General features: G+C 43.3%; 1 protein-coding gene across 2 annotated transcripts in view; it reads left to right on the top strand.

Annotated features, from left to right (window-relative positions):
• The window catches only part of LOC117346942, a 76,868-nt gene that overhangs the window by 47,545 nt on the left and 12,332 nt on the right, over positions 1 to 16,991 (top strand). For both annotated transcript variants that reach the window (XM_033917234.1, XM_033917244.1), the window contains exon 4: positions 6,987 to 7,117. In XM_033917234.1, the coding sequence (XP_033773125.1) occupies positions 6,987 to 7,117 (131 nt within the window). The remainder of the gene's footprint in view (positions 1 to 6,986; positions 7,118 to 16,991) is intronic.

Genomic DNA, 16,991 nt, shown 5'->3' with positions numbered 1-16,991 from the left:
CTTATATAAGGGAAATGATTTCCAAATCTTTCTCTGACTGCTGCATCCCTACTGCATGGAAATCAGCTCTAGTTTTCCCTAAACTTAAACAACACAACACTGATCCCTCTATACCAAATAACTACCGTCCCATAGCCAATCTGCCATTTATCTCTAAAATTGCCGAAAAAATTATTCATTCTCAATTATCAGAATTCTTTGATCAAACACATGCTCTACATCCTTATCAGACTGGTTTCCGAACTTCACATTCCACAGAATTATCATTACTTGGTCTTATTACAACTATACAATACTCCCACGATCACTTAAAATCAGTAATATTAATTTCCCTTGATTTATCTGCAGCTTTCGACACTATCGATCATTCCCTTCTCTTATCTAGATTAGCAGATTGCAACATTACAGGTCATGCTCTCAACTGGTTCACATCCTATTTTCATCAATGTTATTTTAAAGTTCATGCAAAAAATCAAACTTCTTCTCCGATAACTCAAACTTTTGGAGTTCCTCAAGGCTCTTTTTTATCCCCACTACTATTCAATATCTTTCTTTCCCCTCTCCTTTCTCTTGCCCAATCACTGGGATTCTCAATTTTCGCCTATGCTGATGATATACAGCTACTCTTCCCGATAAATACTTCAAACCCTTTAGAAATAAATGATCTAAATACCAAACTAGATATTATAAGTGATTGGCTTTTCTCTAACAAACTTTCACTCAACATTGATAAATCTTGTGGTCTTCTCCTTCCCATCAAAAAATCCGAAACTTTACCAGGAACTGTTTATATCAAATCCACACCCTTAGCTATGGATACTAAAATAAAATTATTAGGAGTAACCATCGATAGAGATCTTTCCTTTCATGACCACATAAGCTCAGTAGTAAAAACTTGTTTCTTTAAATTACGCATTATCCGTTCACTCAGTTCTATTCTTAATACTGATTCAATTAACATTCTTATTCATTCCCTAGTCATTTCACACTTAGATTACTGTAATTCTTTGTTAAATGGACTACCTCAAAAAGAACTTCGACGGTTGCAACTTATACAAAATACTGCAATTAAACTAGTCTACAAAATAGGTAAATTCGAACATGTCACCCCTCTTCTTAAAGAGGCTCATTGGCTCCCAGTCACGCACCGTATAATCTACAAAATCTTACTGCTTACCTTCAAAATCAAACAATCTCACTTACCTTTATTCCTCGATAAATTATTAATTCCCCAAAGCTCTCCCCGATCCTTACGATCCACCGATCAAAAACTTCTTTTTATTCCGTCTCTAAAAGAGTCCTACTATACTAGGAAAACTAATTTTGCTATTACTGCTCCAACCTTATGGAATTCTCTCCCTCAATTTCTTCGGGATGAAATTCATCTACAAAAATTTAAAACCAATCTTAAAACTTTCCTATTCCAAGATGCCTTTGCCAAATCCTAATCTTTACTTCATCTATTAAATTTTCAACACTCTCATAATTCTCATCTTCTACATTAGCGCATCTCATAACATCACGCACAATTACCCTTCATGTTCTTTCCCTTCCCACTATATCATTTCCTCTAAGATTATGTAACTTTTCCCCTCCTTCCCATTCATCCTCACGGTCATGTTTGTCTATGATCGGGATATGAAAAACTAATAAACTTGAAACTTGAGAGTTGGTGGTGTTCTTAGACAGGTCGGTGAGGTTCTAGTCAGTTTCGAGGAGGACGAGGATGTCGTCAGCATAAGTGTAAATTGTTTCAAGGGGGGATAGGTGAAGGAGTTTCAGGGAGGACATATAGATATTGAAAAGGATAGGAGATAATGGAGAGCCTTGTGGGACTCCACAATTCTGTTTCCAGGGGGAGGATAAGGTGCCATTCATGTTAACAATGTAAGAATAAGAACGGAGGAATTTCGAGAACCAATCTAGGATTGTGGAGTTGATGCCTATCTTGGAGAGTTGATAAACAAGTATATCATGGTGGACAACGTCGAAGGCAGCTGAAAGGTCAAATTGTAGGATGACGGCAAACTTGTTTCGAGAGTGGAATTGTTGAACCCTTGAAATCAGGGAAGACAGTAGGGATTCGGTGCTGAAGTTAGGACGAAAGCCATATTGATAGGGTAGAAGAATAGAGAATCTCTCTAGGTATGATGAGAGTTGGGTAGAAATGATGGACTCTAGCATCTTGGTTAGGAGAGGGATATTTGCAATTGGGCGATAGCTGGATGGTATGGAAGGGTCAAGGTCAGATTTTTTCAGTAGTGGGGTCAAGGCGACATGACCCATTTCTGGGGAGAAATGGCCCGACTGAAGGGCGGAGTTTATGGTATTGGTGATAGAAGAGATAGCCTGAGCGGGAATGTTCTTGTATAGGTAGGAGGGGAATGGGTCCAAGGAGCAATTACGGGATTTCAGTTTGAGGCAGAGATTGAGGACCAAGGATTCAGATACGCTTTCAAAGGTGGTCCAGAATCTGTCAGCTGGGATTGGGTTGGAGACCATTAGGGTGGGAGTAGGATCGGTGGGCACTAGGGAGTTGAAGGAGACTGAAGGAGGGAAGGAGCATCTCAAGGAAGAAACCTTATCGTTGAAGAATTTTGCTAGAACATCGGCTGAGGGAGAGGAGGGGAGCACGGTGGGGTCTCTTTAGGGAGCGCCAGATGTTGAATAGTGTACTGCTTTGATTGTTGGACCTGGAGATTTTGTCACCATAGAAGTTCTTTCTTGCTTTTTTAGCGCTGTATTGTACAGCTTGATATTGACTCTCCAGGACTGTCTGTCTATGGGACATTTAGATTTTTTCCATATGCGCTCCAGAGCTCGACATTTCTGTTTTAGCTCTCTATGATAAGGGAGGTACCAAGGGGCCTAGCGGGGGTAGGAGATGGATTTAGTGGAAAGAGGGGCGAGGGAAAGATAGGTGGATTCGGAGAGAGCGACCCAGTTATGCCAAATAGTACCTGAGTCTACAGGCTTAGGGGCAGAGGAGAATAGATTGAGAAATTTAGACCAGAACAGGTCGCTTGTGATTTTTTTGCAGAAGGTAATGGGGTTGGAAGTGTGGGAAGAAGCCCCAAGGTGCGACATAAAGATGGGGAGACAGAACATCCCTAGGAGGTGGTCAGACCAGGGGACATGTTCCCAGTGAGTGTCATCAACTGACGTCTTGTGAGCTGTAAGGTCGAGGAAGCTAATGAGGTCTAGTGTGTGCCCCTTTTCGTGGGTTGGGGATGGTGCAGGGGGGGAGGCCAAGGGAGGTAAGAAAGCTAATAAGTTCAATCGTATCCTTGCTGGTGATGTCGTCTAGGTGGAGATTGATGTCTCCGATGATCAATAACCTTTGGAACTTGAGGAAGGCGTTTGTTATAGTCTCAAGGACGAGTTCGGAGGAGTTGTTCCAAGGAGTAGGTGGGCGGTATAGGAGCAGGATGCCCAGTGGGTGAGGATGAAGTTCATCGTTGACGGAAGCAAGCATGTATTCTAGTGAGGTGTGGAAACCCTTTTCGAGGAGCTGAACATCGAAAAAGGATTTGTAGAGGATTGCCAGGTCACCTCCTTTACGGTTATATCTAGGTGAAAAGAGACCTTGGTAGCCATGGGAGCAGAGTTCATTTAGGTCTTTGGTCAGTCTTTGACCTTCAATTTCCCTCAACTTTGGAACAATCTTCCACTCTTTCTAAGAAGCTCTGTCTCCCTTCCCTTTTTTCGTAAGTCTTTGAAAACTATCCTGTTCACTAAGCATTTTGGTAACTAATTCTCTTTGATATCTCCTTCTCTACAGTTCTTATTGCCTAAATTAACTATTGTAAATTGAGAAGAGCGTTCCTCGATTGAAGTCTCAGTATACAAAGCCAAGCATTAGATTAGATTAGGAGAGGGTGCAGAAGTTTGGGGGTGGAGTAGGATTATTGAGGGTGATGTTCCTAAGTTCTCATTGTATTTTTTTGGAATGGGATTTTGTGTGGCGGTTGGGGTGGTGAAGTGCTTGGATTTGGAAAGGGCCTGGTTTTAATCGTTCGGAGATGGTGGGGGGTGATAGCGAAAGAACAGCTTGAAGTTTTTTACCTCCTTTGCTATTTTTTCCTCGTAGTCTCTTTTGGCTTCTCTTACCGCCTTATGGCAACTGCTTTGATGTTGTTTGTGCTTTTTCCAGTTTTCATCCATTTTTGACCTTTTCCATTCCTTAAACAAAGTCTTCTTGTCTCTGATCGCTTCCTTCACCGCTACAGTGAGCCACGCCGGTTCCTTGTTCTTTTTCCTCTTGGATCCCTTGTTGATACGCGGTATATATAGATTTTGCACCTCGCTGACTGTGTCCTTAAAAAGGGACCATGCTTGCTCTAGTATTTTTACAGTGCTTATCCTCTTCTTCTCCGCCTCCTACCACCTCACGCTCCTTCCCTGCCCCCTCCTGCCACATGCATCCTGCTTCCCTTCCCTCATACCTCTGTAACATTCCTGGTGTGAGCAGCAACCCCAAGGTGCTCTCGTGCCAGCATCAGCTCTTTCTCTGACGTCACTTCCTAGACATGAGTCCAGAGGAAGAGCTGATGCTGGCACGACAGCAGCTTGGGGGTTGCTACTCACGCCAGGAACATTACAGAGGTATGGGGGAATAGAAATGTCACGTTCACCCCTCCCCTTACTATGCAACTGTAAAGGCAGCTGACTTTAAAATATGCAATGTCACCTCGGTAATTGCTACAGAAAAAGAAACAAATAACAGTGTAAAATATAGACAGCAGATCTAAATTTTGAAAACTAACACATTTTGATCACTAAATTGAAAATTAAAATCATTCCCTACTTTTGTTGTCTGGTGATCTCTCTCTTTTTTTTTTTTTTTTTTTCCTAATCATCCTTTCCCAATCTCTGGTTGCAATTCCTTCTGTCTATGCTCTTAACTGTGTCTCCAGGGCCTTCTTATCCATTGGCTGTTTTTCTCCTCTTCACTTTTTGCCCTACATCTTTATCATTAACTTTTAACATTCAACTTTTTTTTCCTTTTTTTCTGTTTATCAAAATATATTTTTCTATGTCTTCCCTTCCTATGTTTCTCCTATCCCATGGTCTGGTCTCTCTCTCTCTCAATCTTTCTCTCTCTCTTCCCCATGCACCATTTCTACCTCCCCATGTCCAGTTCTCCCTCTCTCATCACTCTCGCTTCTGCTGCAACAATTTCCCTTCTTTTCTTCCTTCCCTATTTACAACTAATCTGTTCCCTCTCTCTTACTTCAATGGGTTAGCGCAGTGTCTCCTGTACGCTGCTTGCCGTTAATCTGGAAGCTTCTTTCTTGCATCCCGAATGGGCAGAAACAGGAAGTTTTGACTGAGGGCAGGACCTGGCAGAGCGGCAGAGGAGAAGCTTCCTGGTTAGCGGCAGGCAGCATGTAGGAATTGCTGCTGCTAACCCGTTGAAGCAACATAGTGCGAGAGAAGCAGGGACAAAAACTGCACTATTAATTGCTGGGGGGGGGGGCAGCAGCAGTGAAGACAGTGGCTCCACCAGTAGGTTGATGAAAAAGGAAGGTGAGAGAACCATGCAGTGCCGCATACTGCGTGTTGAGAACCTCTGCTGTAGATCACTAACATAGAAACTGCAATCCATCTAGTCTTACTTTGAAGCCCTTCGCATCCAAATCCTATGCCAAGCCCCGATACTTAGCATGCTAGACTACTGAAACCTTATCTATCTCTCATGCCCCTAGAAACACTACAGTAGACTCTGAACGATTCAGCACACAGCTGTACGCCTATGGAAAACTGACCATCTCATGCCTTACTACAAGCAACTGCACTGCCCTCCTGATCGAGGCCCACATATTATTTAAACTATGCTGCTTCATGTATAAGGCTTTGTATGGCCTCCTACCAAACTACATGATGAAAATGTGTGTGTTCACCTCCCCGACCTGCCTTTTGCACTCCAACTCCATTTTCGCCTACTCCTCCCTGCAAGGAAGGCCTAAAAAAGCTTGTGTCACAAACTACTCTCCTACCAAGCAGCTCACCTAAGCTGGGAACTACTCCCCATCATAGGATCCTCTCCTTTATACATTCATTTTAGGTGAGGCTTAAAAACCATACTTGTTCAATAATTTCCTTGCAAAGCATTAAACTTTGTGCTCTCTCCACGTGTGTCTCGTGCTTTTCCCCCAGATGACTGTATAAGCTCCATGCACAGATTTATCCAGTACTTACTCTTTTTTTTTTTTGCTACCTGCATTTGGGATTCCCTATCCATAACTTTACTGGTATTCGAAAGTTTTTCACTTATTTGAGTTTCCTTCGTATTAACATGATTGTATTTGACACTGATCTTGTCATGCTCCTAAGTTATTTGTACTTGTACCCTCACCACTTATGTATAGTCTCTTATTTAATCTGCTAACTTCATGGTGTATTGTGGTATACAAATAATGTTTTATGATATATCTGATTTTCTGTTGCACATTGGAGAAGAAAAAATTACATTATTTCAGCTTTCAAGTTTATATTTTTCTAGCCTGCCATAAAAATATTAAGTGTAGAATTTCCTTATACTGTATCTAGTTTGGTTTAGCTGTCATTTGCAACTAGTGACAAACATGTACAAAGTTTTTGTAGATACTTTTTAATGTAAAAAGTAATTTATGGCAGCCTGGTTCTGTTTTCACTAGTGATCCATTTTATAAAGGTGGTCAGGCTATGAGTGCCTAAGGTTGTCAGGCAGCATTTCTTATTGTGCTTGGATCACAGGCATTTAGGGGTTAGGCTCTGTAGAGTATGCACAGATACTGAATCTGCCCACAATCAACTTGTCCTAAATCATACCCTTTTTCTGTTGCAGTCAATCCATTGCTTGCACTTGTATATGTTTTGGAATGGGGATCATATGGTTGAAAGGAACTAGTGAACATTCAGATGTGAAATTATGAAAGATGGTAAAAATGAACAGGAAAAAAAGTTCATTACTAAACAAGCTGCTATGCTTTTCCTTCTTTCAGGGCAACTCAGCAAGTCCGACAGAGAGCTCATTGTTGTGGCTACAAGTGCTGCTAATAGATGCCCATATTGTGTAATAGCACATAGTGCTATGCACAGAATTTACTCTAAACATACAACTTTGGCTGACCAGGTTAAGTATTTGCATTGAAACACGTTTTCTCCCACCAAAGGAAATGGAGACAGTATTCCTGAGTCTATTGAAAAGAAGTAAGACCATGAATTGAACATTCAGATAATATTTGACGCATGTTGGGCAGACTTGCAAGGTCTGTGTCTGTATATGGCCGTTTTGGGGAGGATGGACTGGAGAGGGTTTAGATGGGCTGGAGTAGATTTTAACGGAGATTTCGGCAGTTGGAACCCTAGCACAGTACCGGGTAGAGCTTTGGATTCTTGCCCAGAAATAGCTAAGAAAAAATTTAAAAAATTTAAATTGAATCAGGTTGGGCAGACTGGATGGACCATTCGGGTCTTTATCTGCCATCATCTACTATGTTATGTTACTATGTTAAAATCTTGTTCTGAATTACTCATAAACTAAACTAAACCTTAAGTTTGTATACCGTATCATCTCCACAGAAGTAGAGCTCGGCACGGTTTACAGGAGTTGGTATAGAAAGGAACTACAATGAAAAGTAGAAGGACTTAGAAAGAGAAGTTTAAAGGGACTTTGTATATCGATGAGGGAGGGGTCATTGCATTTTAGAGAAAAGCCAAGTTTTCAAATGTTTTCGAAAGAGTTGGAGGGAGGTCAGGCTCCGAAGCGGGGTAGTAAAGCTGTTCCAGAGTTCGGTGACCCTGAAGAAGAGGGAAGTCCCTAATTTTCCTGCATGGGATATGCCTTTTAAAGAGGGGAAGGATAGTTTGAATCTTTGAGTGGATCTGGTGGTGTTGGGATTAGAGGAGTTCCAAGATAGTGGAAAAAGGGGAGGCAGGATACCGTGTAGAGACTTGAAGGTTAGGCAGGCGCATTTGTAGTGAACCCTAAGGATTTCTGGGAGCCAGTGAAGCTTAGATGAAGCGGGGAGACGTGGTCATTGTTACTTGAGGCAGGAAGAGACTGATGTCTCTGAGGTAGGGATGGGGAAATACTACTATGTTTCAGACTGATTGATCAGATATCTGAGGAGGCACCAGAGGTTCCCTTGGAGGGCCCTTGGCACTTAGACCCCTTGCCTCTATATTGTCTCACCCCGGGTTCTTGCCGATGTTGCAAGTCCCAGAAAAGTGACCAAGACTCCAATCCTACGTGTCCCTTGCTACTAAGGGATCCTCCAGGTCTTACTTTTAGGCACGCATGCAAGGTATTCAGATTCTAGTCAGAATGTGCAAAACAAAAATAGCTTTATTCCAGTAATGGTAACATAATTCAAAACAATTCAGGCTTCAGCCTTGCAGTATGCAGTCATAGCACATGACATCAAACTCACAAAGGTCCATCATAAGACATTCCAAAAAGCAAAACTTGAATAACAATGCATTTCATACAGTCCCTGCTTCTGGACTTATAATCATATGGTCACAGTCTTCTTCACCAGAGCAGCAGTGTTTTAAACAAACACTCTTTTATCCGAGCAGTTCATTTTATACTCAAAATCATTGATACTGCATTAGCCCTCAGCAGCATGCAAACGTTTCCCCATCTTTGCAACATTGCATTTGGAATTAGTCACAGCTGAGCAAGAAAGCAACGTCCTGGCTCAGCTTGGCAATCAACCAGGAAGTACAAACACACATACAACTTTATAACGTTCAGGGCTTTAAAGAAAACTTCTGTAGTAAGCTTTCAGGGAGAGTTTTTAACTCTGAAGTACCTAAACTTTCAGATTCACTAGCAGCACAGAGGAATAAGCAGCATGAGAAAAAAATCCAGGTTTAAACTCACTGTATTTCCATAGGCAATGGCTGGGTTTCAGTGCCTGCCTGGCTTGCCTGGGTTTCCATTGCTTCCTCCTCTGGCTGCTCCCAAGGCTCCCTGATATGAGCCGAATCATCTGCCTCTATCATGGGCCAGTCTGAGAGAGTCTGGCTCTCTCCAGCTTCATACCCTCCTGGGTGTTTCTCTCCCGTGTGTCTGGCTTCCCTTGGCTGCTTCCCCTCCTCTGTTCTCAGCAGGCTCATTATATCCGGTGGAAAACCACTCCCCTTCTGAGAAGGTGGGGGAAGGGTTTTCCACCCACTGGCTTGTTTCCTGTTTTCACAGACAGGATACTTTCTAGCCCTGGTTTTAACTGGCTGTTCAAATTGCCTGAGATTTTTGACAGAGGCAGGATAGGGTCTGCATAGAGTGAAACTTTCAAACTTATCCTGCCCTGTTTCTTCTATCTCCATTTCCATGTCAGAGCTAGAGTCTGCTTGATTAATTAATTGATCAGTCACCTGATCAGCTCTCCTGCAACTAGGTGGCTTGTGTACTTTCCTGCTCACTGGGGCAAAACCTGGAACGGATTCGGGTTTATTATGGGAAAGACCCGAAATGGACCTGGGTTTGTCACAATATGAAAGGAGAAAGTTCTTTCCAGAAGAACTCTCCTCCTTTTAATTTATTGGAGATGATTTGGACACTTGAAGATGAGTCCAGGGCCAACATATTGGGCATTGTTCAGCTTGACAATACCATGTAGGTATTTAAATGTCTTAACATATCTCCCCTCTCCCGCCTTTCCTCCAAAGTATACAGATTGAGATCTTTAAGTCTGTCCCTATATGCCTTATGATGAAGGCCACGCACATTTTAGTAGTTTTCCTTTGGACCGACTCCATTCTTTTTATATCTTTTTGAAGGTACGTCCTCCAGAATTGTACATAATATTCTAAATGAAGTCTCACCAGTCTTATACAGGGACATCAATACTAGAGAATGACACGATGAAAAAATTGGTCCCCGTCACCGCCCCGTCCCCGTCTCACCATCCTCTGCACCGCCCCGTCACCGCCATTCCCTTCACCGCCCCGTCACCGCCACTGCCACCCCATTCACCGCCCCGTCACCGCCACTGCAACCCCATTCACCGCCCCGTCACCGTCACCGCTGCATACATAAAAGCCTCAAACGGGTACGATTTTATATACTTTTCTTTATTTACGTATATAAAATAATCTTATTCGCTTTGCACTCTGATTAAAAAAAAAGAACCAGCTCAGTGCTGCAAGAGTAGCCCAGCCAGACTTCAGCACGGAGCTGGTCCTACTAGAAACCTCTAATGTGGCTTAGTAAAAGAGACCCTAAAAGCAAATAATCTCACCTGCATCAGAGCAAATGAAAATTTCAGCATAAGAATGTGTATGCTATAGGAAAGAGTAGCTCAGCCAGACCTCAGCACGGAGCTGGTTTTTTTTTTTTACACAAACATTCCTTTCCTTACCTCAGCTTGTAACCGACGAAGTTTTCAGGTTTTCAAGAAGCTGCGAAATCCAAATCCTCTGCTCGGCTCCGAAATCACAATCGCTACTGCTGCACTACAAGCCATTAAATATCATGTGCGGCAGTAGCGATTGGTCCCCTACTTTGATCTGACAAATGAGGAGCCAGTATATTGGGGGGCGGAGTCAATGCGGCAACGTGCAAGTTGGATCGAGAGTTGGAGGAGACAGACAACATGGCGGAGACATCAAACACCCGGTCACGAACACGGTGAAACACAGGTAAATAGCGGTTCCTAGAAGGGGGTACATTGGCCTGCGGGGACAAATCTTTTCACCGTTTTTGCGGGCGGTGAAAACTTTTGTCCCCGTGTCTGCGGCGATTTGGCTTTGGAGTCTCCATAACCCGCAGCCAAACCGCAGCCACGCTGCGGCTCCCTGCGGGGATCGCTCCCCGTGTCATTCTCTAATCAATACCTCCTTTTTCCTACTGGCCATACCTCTCCCTGTGCACTCTAGCATCCTTATAGCTTTTTCTGTCATCTTTTCAACCTGTTTTACCACCTTAAGATCATCACATACAATCACACCCAAGTCCCGCTCTTCTGTTGTGTACATATGTTTTTCACCCTCTAAACTGTACCATTCCCTTGGGTTTTTGCAGCCCAAATGCATGAGTTTGCATTTCATAGCATTAAATTTTAGCTGCCAAATTTCAGACCATTTTTCAAGATTTGCTAGGTCTTTCTTCATGTTATTCACACCATCCAGAATGTCTACTCTATTGCAGATTTTGATATCATCCACAAAGAGGCAAATCTTACTTGACAGCCCTTCAGCAATATTGTTTATAAAAATATTAAAAAGAACAGGCCCGAGAACAGAACCTTGAGGCACACTGCTGGTAACATCCCTTTCCTGAGAGGGATCTCCATTGACCACTATCTTCTGTCGCCTTCCACTCAACCAGTTCCTGACCTGACCCATCCCAAGGGCATTCAGTTTATTTATTAGAACATTGTCAAAGGCTTTGCTAAAATCTAAATACACCACATCTAGCACACTCCTTCTTTCCAATTCTCTGGTCACCCAGGCAAAGAAATTGATCAGATTTGTTTGACAAGAACTACCTTTAGTGAATCCTTGTTGCCTCTGGTCCTGTAATCCACCGGATTCCAGAAACTTCACCATTCTTTGTTTTAAAAAGCATTTCCATATTTGCTTACCACAGAAGTCAGACTTACTGGCCTGTAGTTCCCTACTTTTTCCTTACTTCCACTTTTGAGAAGCTTCAGCTTCCTCACTATCCTATGATGGTCATCTCTGCTCTCAAAAGAGCCAAGTGATAAAGACTCGCTTTCAGTGCTCCTGGTGAAGGAGTCTTTTTTTATTTTGAGGGGGGGAAGAAATTATTCTTGAATGCTATACTCTCTTTACACACAGCTTGTTGCCAGCTCATAATGTGCACACATTTGCAGAATATTGGAGCAGCGTTCATGGACACTTTTTTACCCCAGGAGAAGACTGAAGAGCTCTTGTTAGCTAGTAGCTGGAGAATGGGAGTGCAGGAAGTACATAGTCTGAGCAATCTGTGATACTTTCAATATGGTGTCCAGGGTCTCTGCCATGGAGACTGGGATGCACAGATCCACCTGGCTGCGTGCCTCAAACCTCAAACCAGCAGCTCAGGAGAAACTGGAGGACATTCCATGATGGGGAGAAAACCTTTCTGGTGATGAAGGACTGTGAAGGACCTACTACTTTGAAAAGGTGTAGGCATTCTCCCCCCTCTCAACCTTTCCAGCCAAGTCCAAGATCTCGCTGTTGCCCATGACAACAGAGGTCCCAAATATCCCAACCAGCTCCCTAGTAAAAACAAGGGTATATGTAATGATGCTCATAATCTGGTCCAAAGTATCAAAGGGAACCACTTCTAAATGATCTATCCCCTTCTGCTGTTAAATATTGGGATTCAATCCCATCCCAAGCAAGGGGTTATTTCAAATTGGTATATGTCTGAACAGTTGAAAATTTCTGGTGCCATTCATGCCATCCCAGATACTTAATGTTAGAATTGTGGTGGGGAAAACTTTCAGCTCTAAAGATCTACAAGTAGCAGGGAGCCACATAAGATAGCTCAAAGGGACTGGACCCACCAAATGCTGCTCCATAGATAACCAAAGCTTATATGAGTAGTTTGCATTTTTCTTCGTGGGCCATTTTAGGTGCTAGAATCGCTATTGCAGTGGCCATCTTGGATTTCACAATTTTGTTTTAAAAGCCTCCATCCCCTTATTTTTGACATAAAACAGTATAGATGGACTCCTCAGGTAGAGAGAAATACTTCAGATTCATGTCAGATTTGCAGTGGATGCCTATCTGAAGGGGGTCATTGTTCCACGTGTCGCTCAGTGCTTTGGGGGGAGGGGGTGAGAGCTTTGGACTTCACCTCCCCTTAGGCTTCTGCTGGTTTAGGTACTGAGCTGGAGCACTTTGTGGGCCAGAAATTCCGGCAGGAGCTGGAAAAGCAAACTTGGCATCACCAGAAAAGCACAGCGGATAAATGTCAGAAGCAAGCAGGAGACCTGCCATGACCCTCTAGACAGTGGTTGATTCCCAAATTCATACACATGATGTATGAAGCCTTTTCAGGTTTTAAAAGCTGACCTAACCCTGTGGGAGCCTCATCAGTGGTAACGCCAGGATTTTTAGGGAAAAGTGCAAGATCTATCCCCAAGGAGCCATGCAAATGTCACAGGGGCCCAAGCTCTGGTGGACTCAGAGAACAAAGGTTCAGAGTCAATGCCTTTAATTTCTCATTCAGGATCTTTGCATCCCCCTTTTCAAACATATGCAGGATTATGAGGGCACTGAGCACATCACTTCTGTCATGTATATTCTGATGAGGTAGGGACATATCCAGAAATGAAACTTCTGCCTGCCAAGATATTGTTATCCTTCTTTATCTATCTATCTATGCTTCCTTTATATATATATATATATATATATATAGTTTTATAGAACACACAATAAGCAAACTGTTCCTTGAAAGATAGGGGTGGGAGTAATAGGTACTGAGCTGGAGTGCAAGATCTATCCCTAAGGAGCCATGCAAATGTCACAGGGGCCCAAGCTCTGGTGGATATTGTCTATCCCTGGAGAAGAGGAGACTTAGAGGGGATATGATAGAGACTTATAAGATCATGAGGGGCATAGAGAGAGTAGAGAGCGACAGATTCTTCAAACTTTCAAAAAATAAAAGAACAAGAGGCCATTCGGAAAAGTTGAAAGGGGACAGATTCAATACAAATGCCAGGAAGTTCTTCTTTACCCAACGTGTGGTGGACACTTGGAATGCGCTTCCAGAGGACGTTATAGGGCAGAATACAGTACTGGGATTTAAGAGAGGATTGGACATTTTCCTGCTGGAAAAAGGAATAGAAGGGTATAAATAGAGGATTACTGCTCAGGTCCTGGACATGTTGGGCCGCTGCGTGAGCGGACTGCTGGGCAAGATGGACCTCAGGTCTGACCCAGCAGAGGCATTGCTTATGTTCTTATGTCCTTCTTTATCTATCTATCTATCTATCTATGCTTCCTTTATATATATATATATATATATATTTTATTTTTTTTTTTTATAGAACACACAATAAGCAAACTGTTCCTTGAAAGATAGGGGTGGGAGCAATAGGTACTGAGCTGGAGCACTTTGTGGGCCAGAAATTCCGGCAGGAGCTGGAGAAAGCAAACTTGGCATCCCCAGAAAAGCACAGCGGATAAATGTCAGAAGCAAGCAGGAGACCTACCATGACCCTCTGGACAGTGGTTGATTCCCAAATTCATACACATGATGTATGAAGCCTTTTCAGGTTTTAAAAGCTGACCTAACCCTGTGGGAGCCTCATCAGTGGTAACGCCAGGATTTTTAGGGAAAGTGCAAGATCTATCCCCAAGGAGCCATGCAAATGTCACAGGGGCTCAAGCTCTGGTGGACTCAGAGGACAAAGGTTCAGAGTCAATGCCTTTAATTTCTCATTCAGGATCTTCAGCTCTTGGAGATTCAGCATCCCAGCTGAGGAAGGGGGGGGGGGGATGACCATGATCTGCAGGGGACCAGATCTACAGAAGACAAATTTATTGTTTATTTAAAATTTTCTTATTTGCAACATCCTACAATTCTGTGCGAGCCACTAAAAGACACTCATAATTAAAAACATACATCACAAATGTGAATAGGGATAGTGGAGTGGTAGATCCAGATCAATTTTCAGAGAGTTGTGTTCATGAGGATCTAGCTAAGTTTAAAGGTAGACAAAGCGATGAGGCTGGATGCTGTAAATTCTGGGGTGCTAAAGGAACTTGGGGAAGTATTGGTGGTTCCGCTGATCTTTTCAATGCTTCTCTAGAGTCGTGAGTGGTATCTGGGGACTGGAGAAGGGCAGATGTGATCCCTCTATACCAGTGGTCTCAAACTCGTGGCCCACCAGGTACTATTTTGAGGCCCTCGGTATGTTTATCATAATCACAAAAATAAAATAAAACAGTTTCTTGATCATATGTCTCTAACTATAAATGACAATATTATTATCAAGACTTAGCTAAAAGGAAAGATTTATAAAAAGTTTTACCTCGTGTAAAATTGTCATTTTTTTAATAAGACATTAACTATTTTTTTCTGAGGCCCTCCAAGTACCTACAAATCCAAAATGTGGCCCCGCAAAGTAAGGAAGAAGTAGGGAATTACAGGCCAGTAAGTCTGACTTCTGTGGTAAGCAAATTAATGGAAACGCTTTTAAAACATAGAATGGTGAAGTTTCTGGAATCCAGTGGATTACAGGACCAGAGGTCAGACTGGGTGACCAGAGAATTGGGTAGAGGGAGTGCACTAGATGTGGTGGTGTTTAGATTTTAGCAAAGCCTTTGACAGTGTTCCACACAGGCATCTAATAAATAAACTGAGGGCTCATGGAATGGGCTCCAAAGTGACAGGCTGGGTCAGGAACTGGTTGAGTCGAGGGTGACTGAGGGTACTGGTCAATGGAGATTGCTCTGAGGAAAGGGATGTTACTAGTGGTGTGCTTCAAGATTCTGTTCTTGGGCCTGTTCTTTGTAACATTTTATGCGATATTGATGTAGGGCTATTAGGTAAGATTTGCCTATTTGCAGATGATACCAAAATCTGCAATAGCGTAGACACCCTGGATGGTGTGAATAACATGAAGGTAGAGGGGAGATATGATAAAGACGTTTAAATACCTATGTAATGTAAATGCACATGAGTTGAGTCTCTCATTTGAAAGGAAGCTCTGGAATGAGAAGGCATAGGATGAAGTTAAGAAGAGGTGATAGGGAGTAACATAGTAGATGATGACAGATAAAGACCTGAAAGGTCCATCCAATCTGCCCAACCTGATTAAATTAAATTTTTTTTTTCCTTCTTAGCTATTTCTGGGCAAGAATCCAAAGCTCTGCCCGGTACTGTGATTAGGTTCCAACTACTGAAGTCTCCGTCAAAGCTCACTCCTGTCCATCTACACCAGTGGTCTCAAACTCGCAGCCCGGGGATCACATACGGCCCACCAGCTACTATTTTGAGGCCCTTGGTATGTTTATCATAATCACAAAAGTAAAATAAAACAGTTTCTTGATCATGTCTCTTTAGCTATAAATTACAAAAGGAAAGATTTATAAACTATAAAGAGTTTTACCTCATGCAAAATTGTCATTTCTTTAATAAGATATTACCGTATATACTCTAATATAAACTGGGATTTTGGGGCCAAAAAATTGGCCCAAAAATGGGGGTCCCAGTTTATATTCGAGCCAATACACCCCCCCTTCTGAAATTATTGCAGGCCTCCACCGCCGCAAGGCTCTGCATCCTGCTGCCCTCCCTGTCCTAACCTCATACCTCTACCGCCAATCCCCGGTGGAGGTGCAGCAGGCAGGAGCGAACTTTCCAAGTTCTTGCCCCACAGTTAACAGGCTTCCGTGAGTGTCTTCAGCCACTGAGAAGCACAAGGAAGTGCGCAATTCGCGGGAGCCATTAAGGAAGCCGCTCAGCACTGAGCAGCAATGCCAAATCGCGTGCCTGCTCGTGCTTCTTAATGTGGACAAAGACACTCATGGAAGCCTGTTAACAGTGGGGCAGGAACTTGGAAATTTTGCCCCTGCCCGCTGCACCTCCACCGGGGATCGGCAGTAGAGGTATGAGGCTAGGGTAGGGAGGGGGGCAGGGTGCAGAGTCTGGGAGGGAGGGAGGGTGCAGAGTCTGACGTGGAGGGAAGGAAGGGTGCTGGGTGAAGAGTCTTGACACGGGAGGGAGGGAGGGAAAGAAGGAAGGGGGCTGGGTGCAATGCTTGATAGGAAGGGTGCAATGGGTGCAATGCCGGACAGGAAGGGAGGCCTAGGTGCATGCTAGACAGGAAAGGAGCTAGGTGCAGTGCCTGACAGGGGAAGGAAGGGTGCTGGGTGCAATGCCTGACAGGGGAGGGAGGGAAAGGTGCTTAGTGCAGTGCCCGGCAGAAAGGGGGCTATGTGCAGAGCCTGACAGGGCAGAGTACTTGAATATTAAGCCGCCTGACTTATATTAAAGTCAACCATTTTTCCTCCTTTTTGTGGGGGAAAAGGGGGTCTCG

Source organism: Geotrypetes seraphini, chromosome 1 (genome assembly GCF_902459505.1).
Source record: "Geotrypetes seraphini chromosome 1, aGeoSer1.1, whole genome shotgun sequence".
In the NCBI taxonomy this organism is placed as follows: domain Eukaryota; kingdom Metazoa; phylum Chordata; class Amphibia; order Gymnophiona; family Dermophiidae; genus Geotrypetes; species Geotrypetes seraphini.
The sequence above is the reverse complement of the archived record's forward strand: the minus strand, read 5'-3'. Positions and strand labels throughout refer to the sequence as shown.